Here is an 8,546-nt window from a genome sequence, read left to right as displayed (position 1 = left end):
ACTTGTGTGTTTTTTATGGATCTTATCAGCGCCCATAATCTTAAAAAAAAGATCATTGTCTTTTTCTGTGTGCTCTAACAGCCTGAAAATAAAAAATAAATCCGTTTGGCCATGACTTGTGTGAAATTCGGACCAATTTTAAAGATAGATTGGGTGGGGTGGGAGGGCTGCAAAGGGTGTATATGCCCAATGATGCAGGGGTTGCATTGCTCGGACCCAGTTGTGTGGGTGTTGTTCTGCCCTGACTGCATTGCTGCCGGAGGAGTTGCATTGTTGTGCAGTTTGCAGCGATCCTGTCACTAGCCTCAGGATCAGTTGCTAGTTGGCCAGCCTCTGTGTGTGTCGGGGGGGAGAGAGTGAGTGCTGGGCTGCAGTAGCTGGGTGTTCAGTTTGAGCTTGCTCGGCGCAGTCCAGTTTAAGGGTCTCAGACTGTCGGCTCTGGATGTGGTTGATGCTGTTCTGCTGTACCTGGAGGGACGATCGGATGGGAGAGGAGGAGGGTGGGTTTGTCCCAGACTGTGTTTCAGTGCCAGACTGTGTTTCAATGCAACCAGTAACGCAGCACTTAAAGAGGACTTAACTGTCCCGACCTCCATCCAATTGTATTTTATTGTTCGAGTTGCTTCCGAATCCTTGTTGGAAGCTGCGTTTCATTGTATTCCACCTAGTTGTGTTCATGCTTGTATATATCTTTCTGGCTGCACGTTCTGTTGCATTGAGTTGCTGAGCTGTATGTTAATGTCTGAATGTTAATGTCTGGCTGCTGTAGGACGCATGGCCTTTGCTAGGTTTCATTCGCATTGTGCTTTGTCTCTGCCTCCAGCTGGGTGTATATGTCCTGATGGGCCCAGGTTGTACTGCACACTGTGTTACAGGATGGATGGATGGGCTCAGCTGGGTTCTTTTCTGTTCCCGGGGTGTTGTGTTAACATTCTGTCTTGGGTTCCAGGGGGATGTTTACCATGCTGTGCAGGATGTGGTCGCTCTATCTATGATGGTCAGTATCTTCAGGCTCTTGATACAGACTGGCACAATGCCTGCTTCAGGTAGGAACCCAAACTCCTGGCTCTTGTACTGCACACCCAGATTACACTTGCAGCAGCATTAACCTTGCTCCACCACTCTGGTCATTTAACAGCAATAGAGGATTGATGACCTGAGATTCAGCTCATTTTTATTCTGTGAATTACATATTATATAAGCTGCATTGTACACAGTACCAGCATTGTCAATGGGATTTCAGCACACGTTTTTCCAATTATGTGTTTAAAACAGTGTGATAGAATTCTTGATTTGTCCTTGTTTGGCTGTGTCCGAAGATAATTATTAAACTGCATTAAAGTGCTGGTGAAGTACCTAACAGGGCACTGGGACCAATTTGAATTACACAATGTATTAACATAATTACAATTTTACCTCCAGCAGTTGTATCGATAATTGTTGTGATGATACCACGTATAGCAGACACGTGCACTACATGCAGTTTACACTGCACCAAGTAGCATCATGCTGTTACTAGCCCTCCCCATTCTGTTTGTAAATGGAAATGCTCCAAAAGATCTTGCAGCCTCCGGAAAGAGGAAGTTGATATGAAAGGGAAAGTTGAGCTGAATTCTGTGACCTTTTGATAGAACTCGGGGTTGTTGTAAGGCTGCGTTTGTTACCAATGCGCATGTATGCACAGTTCCAGTGATCCCTCGAGCTTAATGCTCGAGTTCTGCTTCAGTACCTGTACTGTGTTCTAGGGCGTTCCAGACTTGCATTCTATTCCTGTGCAACTACAATGTCTAGATCACAATAATTTATTCAATTTGGCCCATCTTCCATCCAAGAAAAAAACATGGGTTTTCTCTTCCTCTTCTCTCATCCACAGCCACCCCACACCTACCCCCATTGCAATATCAGGATTTCTTTAAAAATGTAATCTCTTCTCTATCCAAGTCTAACAGATGTGCAGGCCTGTGTGAAGAACTTCCTGATTATCAGTTCCTAAATCAAAAGCCCAAATTGGAAGTACATTTTTTTTAAATTTAAACTCCCTGACAAACTGGATGCAGCAGAGTGATGTCTGGGAGGACCAGTGCACATGCACAGACAGGAATTTTACCTTGGCAGGCGACACAGACAGCCAGTGAAATGGGGGGATGGGAAGAGAGAGAGAGAACAAAAAGGCAAGTGATAGGTGGTGAGCAGCAGAGATTAAATGACAAAAGGTTTGGTGGTACAAAAGCTGTAGGGAGTGGCAATGGAACAAGTTTTTAAAAAATGTGGCCAGGTGAGGTGTGATCTGTTAGATGGTAGTCGTCCAAACACAAAGTAAAGGAATAGAGAAAGCAACGAGCAAATACCAAACCAGCAAAAAAAAAAAGGCCCGCCAAATGAATGGAGGCAGAAGTTGTGATCGAAGATGATTTAATTCTGTGTTGAGTGCGGAAGCGTGCCGAATCAAAAGATAAGTTGTTATTCCTCGAACTTGCGTTGGCTTTTGTTGGAAGGTCAAGGACAAGAAGACAAGAGTTGGGCAAAGTGGAGGAGAATTAAAGTGGCGAGCGACATGGAGCTGAGGCACATGTGTTGACTGAACAGAGTGGATCTGCAAAGCGATCATCCAGACTAGAGACCACATAGGGAGCAGTGAATGCTGCATCCTAAATTGAAAAAGTACTGGCAAATCAGTATTATACTGTATCCTAAATTGAAGTATAAGCAAATCACTATTACACTTGGAAGGATTTTTTTGTGGCCTTGGGGTCATGCTAGGAGTCTGACTGTTCCACAATGGTGATAATGTCTGAACGATGGCACTTGCACCCGATTGCATCACTAGGCCTAGACATTTGTGTTTTGCTGATATTTAATGATGAATGTTGTAAGGCTCATCTGTTGGGCCAATGACCGGCGTCACAGTGATGTGTAAGTTATTACAAGATTGCTGTACTGCACAGTTGTCTGTGTACATTGCAAGGTACGTTTTTCACATTGGGGTGTGTATGTACTATTGTCGGGTCAGGCACTGACTGTTTAAAACTCGCTTTGGGCACTGCCAGACTAATAGCGACGATGCTTTGTAATCCACATTTCTGTAATAATGGTGGAATTTTATACTGCAGTGCAGTATTTTCCGAAATCCTGAAACTCCCTCCCTAACAGTGCTGAGGGTGTACCTACATCATATGGACATTTTGGGAGAAAATTTTTTTTTTAATGGATGTCACTGAATTTTTAAAATTGCAGACTTCAGCAAAGCTCTCTGTATTCAGGAGACTCTGGATATTCCCTTTCCCTCACCAGTGCAGTGCCCTCCTTACCATTCACCCCTTTTCCCCACCAGCGCAGGCAAATGTGGCCTGAAACCTCCCAAATAGCCCTGGAAATCCAATGGGTGGGGCAGAAAATTCAACCCTTCGCCCCCATGTATTTTGGTGGAGGAACAGCGAGCACTGGAGACAGAATTTGAGAGGCGTTGATCCTCCAATCATAGATTCTGTGTCTCCCATATTGCTGCTCCGATCTCCGGCCCCCTTCCTCCTGCTTGTTTTTGTTTTTCCTTTTCTTTCTAATTTTTGGTAGAGAATTAGTTGGATTTTTTCAGGGAGAGTTAGTTAGACCCCTTCATCCAGGCCACCGAATCAAAAATGAAACCAAGTTGGAACCTTGTCACTCTGAAAACAATCCAGTGGGATCAGATCCAATCACCACCTGTTACCCGGCAGAGCACAGCCATTTGGGCCCTTTAATTGGCCACTGGCTAAATCAATCAAACTGAGTCATCGCTGACACTCACCAGTCTAAAACAGCACAGCCTGATGGAACCTTCTGTTTGAATTAAAGGCACAGACCACTGCCTCCTCCCTGGGTGAATTAAAGATACATCAAATGACAGATGTCTGTAAATCATCCGTGGTTAAAAATGTAACAGCAAAAATACAAAGGGGAAGTAAGGGAATAAACAAGAAGGAACCTTGCAGTTGCAACAATGTTATTTACTCTTGCTGAGCTGTGTCTGTGCACAAACATCCTGGACAAACTTGGCACTCTGTTAGATGTGTTCGCTGAAATCAAAGAGCACTTTGGGCTCGCCGCCTGCCTTGTGCTGTTGGCCTCGTCTATCCAGATGGTGCAGGGCTGTCCCATCAAGGCCCCTGGACTGGGCAGTCACCTTTCCATGGCCACCATTACTGCTCTGGGTGGGGGCGGGGGGGGGGGGGGGGGGGGGGGGGTGCAGCTCATGACTCCAAATGTGACTCCTGAAACCCACAGTTTGGGAACCCCTGTTATAGTGCTGCTGATACTCATCAGTACGACTATCAGTTTAGTATAAATAATTGGTCACTTCTGTGTATTAACAGCCTGTGTTACACTGTTGAACTATGGAGGCCTGTCCGCAATGGTTCTTGCCAGGTTATGAGTAATGTCTGGTACTCTCCAAAGCTATGAAGGAAGAAGAGGTGTCTCAAAGTATTGTCTTATTGCCAGTCTGTCAAATACTGCCATCGGTACTCACTGAATACTGACGATAAGGTAGAAAGCTAATCTGTTAGTACAACATCCGCAGGGTGCTTGGCAGCTTCAAGATGGCTCAAAGTGCTTCACAACCATTGGTACAGCAAAGAGATACAGGCCATATTATTGGTTTATGGTAATGTTAAATGAGAGGAAAATGTTGGTGAGAAAACTAGGTCATTATCCACCTAAGTGGTCAGGCAGCGCCTTGGGTTAACATCCCATGTAAGGGCGGCATGTGGTGCAGTGGATAGCACTGGGACTGTGGCGCTGAGGACCCGGGTTCTCGGCCCTGGGTCATTGTCCATGTAGAGTTTGCACATTCTCCCCCATGTCTGCGTGGGTTTCACCCCCACAACCAAAGATGTGCAGGTTAGGTGGATTGGCCACGCTAAATTGCCCCTTAATTGGGGGAAAAAAAAAATTGGGTATTCTAAATTCTATTTTGAAAAATCATAGAATCCCTGCAGTGCAGAAGGAGGCCATTCGGCCCATCGAGTCCGCACCGACCAAAAACAAAGAAAACATCCCATGTAAAGGACGGCCACACTATGTACTCTTATCTCTGGAGTGGGGATTAAACCCTCAACCTTCTGACTTGACTCTGACACCCCCCCCCCCCCCCCCAACAATTTGTTGCAATTGTGGAAGTTTTTGATGTGGCATTTGAGGGAAACCTTTTACTCTGGATCTAATCCAAGCTGTAGCTCTCCTGTGGTTTTTTGAGGGCCAGGGCAGAGGCTGCTTTAGTTTGTCATTTGTGGCCTAGTGCTTATAGTTTTTAAATTATCCAAGGCTTTTGTTCCTGATTGCTGTCCTGTCCACTCCCACAAAGTGTGCGTGTTGGTGTTGGACTCTCAGCCTCTACGGGTGAATGACCTGTCCTGTATGGTCACAGATGAAGGACTGCTTGTTTGAAACACCTGAGAGCTGGCTCTGCCTGTGGAACTTTCAGTTCAGTCTAGTGTAGCAGGGGAGACAGACTCAGGGTCTATGTAGATAATATTCCAGGAAATGGTACTCCATGTGCATTATGCTGATCATGTCTCCACCATGTATTTAAGTGCGCATTTCATCTCGTAATACGGGCGCAGTTTTTTTTTTTTTTGTTGACTAATATTTTCAAATGCAGAAAAATACATACATTCCCCCAATCTTCAGTTAATGAGCCTCAAGGGAATCCTAACTTCTTGCCCGCAACAGTATTTTGCATCATGGACACTTGATTGTACACCGTTTAAATCTATACAATTTTAGATATACATTTGTTGGGCAACTTGGAGAGTTCAATAACCAACCTGAACTGTGTCACTATAACAGGTCAGAATGTTTTCAAGGATAAACAGGAAAATAGTGGGATGCCTCAGTAAAGAATTCAGATTGACTGACTGATTCAACTATAACTTCAGAGTTAGTATAATAAACAGGAGAGGGATCTTTTGGAGGACGAGCTGTTTCTTTTTGAAGGCAAGCTGTTGATACACTCAATAAATGAATTGAGAAGCCTTGTTTAAAGTAACCAACGTAGGCTTCATGTAAATGTTTCTCCAAGGATTCAACAGTAGATTCATCGTAATGGGCACGATTTGATGGAAACGTTTCTCAAGTGTGGTAGCGAGCGGGAACTGCCGCGAGCTTCCTGACGCTCAGCATGGTGAGGCCGTCACCACCGTAAATGTTCATTGGCCCATTTAATGGGGCCGCACGCGCGTTACGCCAGAAATTATGGTCCCACCTGCTGATTCGCTAGGACCGTGTTGGCAAAGGAGCGAAAACACTGAGACCGCACCTACTCAGTCAACCCCACTCAGCTGGCAGCCACGCCACCGAGCAGACCAGCCCCACAATTCAGGGATGCCAACCTGGGCAGATTATTGGACAGCGTCGAGGCCAGACTGGATGTCCTGATCCCGCGAGGGTCACGGAGGGTGAGCCACAGGCAGTGCTGCCTGAGAGAAAGTTGCAGCGGCAGTCAGCTTGTGGTATGTGACCAGAAGGATTGGCACCTAGTGCTGTGAAAACATCAGTGACCTCCATCAGGCACCCGATCCTCAACCCCCCCCCACTCCAATGAGTATGCGCTTAACACCACCTCCGCCCAGCAGTGCCGCCGACTCAGCCCCCACCCCCACGAAGAACGATTCTTGTGGCTAACTATGCCCCCTCTGTGTCTCTCAGGAGAAGTTGGCCCACGATAGACTGGAGAGGATCCAGATGGGCGGCGGAATGGCTGACACCAGATTCCTCACCCTGGATAAGGAACGGGCCCTGGAGGTATGGGGTGGCAGAGGGCAGGTCTGTAACCACTGTAAAGGTTGGCATATGGCGCAGAGGTGAGGATCCACCGGGCCCCCACCCAGATGACCTGTCACATGTGAGTTGTTAATGCCATACCGACTATCCAGCCTCCCCCACATGTTCATTCTCTCGCAGGTTCTCCATCCAACGGCGCTGACCAATTTCGGGATGGTCTCTTTTCCGGCCTGCCTCAAGAACACCTCCTGAGGAGAGGGGAAGCCACCATCAAAGTGTCATGCCTGTCATCCCCATACATCACCAGCACAGAGACACACACATCGGTGGGCGGCGTTAGTGGACAGGCTTCTGCTGCACATCTGGTGAGCACCACACAGTTGCTAATGCACATCAGGTGGAGGCAGGAACACCCAGGCGAGACAGCAGTTGGAGGTCTGCTGGATCAGAGGACCCAGCTGGGTCCCAGTCCGATGCTGAGCCTCTGGGCCAAGTTTACCTGGAACTGATGCAGACATTTGGGTGCGGCTGTGAGATTCAGAGGGGGAATGTCAGCGACCCTCCAGCAGGCCCATAGCTGAATGGAGGTGGCCCAGAGGCTACAGCTGCAGGAGATGGCATTGGCAATGCGTGGCACCAAGGCCAACATTGCTAGGATGGCGACTGCAGTGGAGAGCCTGATGAACGACATTTGCAGCATGAGTGGAGGTGTCCAAGGCATGGCTTAGTTGGTGATGGCCATGGCTGAGCATCTCAACAGTGTCCCCCAATTGCTAGGGTTCGTGACCCAATACCAGGAGGACCTTGATGAGGTAGGCATTGCCGAGGCCATCCAGAGCATAGCTCAGTCGTTAGGAGATGTTCCCAGTCACAGGTGAGCATTGCCGGGAAGCTCTCGAGCATGTCCCAGTCGCAAGCGGAGGTCTCCCAGGACCATGTGGCGCTGCAGAGCATATCTGGTCGCTGGGGGATGTGTCCCAGGTGCAAGTACGCATTGCCGGGAGCTCCAGAGCATGTCCCAGTCACCGAGGAGCATCGCAAAGGGTGTTGACACCATGTTGCAGACTTTGGGGAGCCACTGGAGCTGGCAGAGCCAGATGGCGCAGGGACAGCCGGGGCTCGATCCAGGGTTGGGTGCAGCTGTGCGATTTCAGAGGGGGATGTCAGCTGCCCCTCTATCCCAAGGTGAACTTCAGGGCTCTATAGGCCTGACCAGGAGGAGGGGGCGCTGGGTGGCAACCTAGAACAAACCAACAGAGTGGTAATGGCGGCAACCTGTCTTGGAGTCAGCACCCGGAACAGGGTAGCACAGCATGTGCACCGGCAAATGCGCTGGGGCCCTCTGGGGGACGGTGTGGGGACGGGGGCTGCGTGCATTGTGAGGGGGAAGGTGGGCGGTACCTTTGGGAGATTGTTATCAACAGATAGGTCCCCAACTGCCTCAATCATTGACCTTGACCAATATGACACCTCTGGCACTTTCTTCTGTAATGCCGGTCAAGCACCAATCCCATGCCCCATCTCCCCGGACACTGATGCCTGGATGCCTCTTCCCAACCCCAGCACACCACACAAAGGTGATGGGTATGAGCGAGCATTCAGCAGACAGGCAGGCGTCAAACTGTGGCATTGAATGAGGGGCACTGGCTCTCAGCGGGTTATTATCCCTTCCCCTGCCGTCTAATGACCCGTCTAATGATCTGCTGACACAGTCCCATCACCCTAGAGTGATGTTACACAGACCCTGGGAGGGTGGGATATTGGAGAGTGAGGAAGAGGAGTGGGGGAGG

The 8,546-nt window shown here is 48.4% G+C and overlaps 1 protein-coding gene across 2 annotated transcripts in view; it reads left to right on the top strand.

Annotated features, from left to right (window-relative positions):
• The first annotated feature begins 326 nt into the window (after positions 1–326).
• Positions 327–8,546, top strand: part of limk1a (LIM domain kinase 1a) — a 63,860-nt gene continuing 55,640 nt past the window's right edge. Inside the window, exons 1-2 of one of the 2 annotated variants that reach the window (XM_072469347.1) lie at positions 327–500; positions 950–1,046. In XM_072469347.1, coding sequence (XP_072325448.1) covers positions 443–500; positions 950–1,046 — 155 coding nt within the window. In that variant the 5' untranslated portion in view covers positions 327–442. Of the gene's footprint in view, positions 501–949; positions 1,047–8,546 lie in introns of those variants that run through there. The other variant, XM_072469349.1, reaches the window with a different exon arrangement.

Source organism: Scyliorhinus torazame, chromosome 12, assembly GCF_047496885.1.
Source record: "Scyliorhinus torazame isolate Kashiwa2021f chromosome 12, sScyTor2.1, whole genome shotgun sequence".
NCBI lineage: Eukaryota > Metazoa > Chordata > Chondrichthyes > Carcharhiniformes > Scyliorhinidae > Scyliorhinus > Scyliorhinus torazame.
The sequence above is the reverse complement of the archived record's forward strand: the minus strand, read 5'-3'. Positions and strand labels throughout refer to the sequence as shown.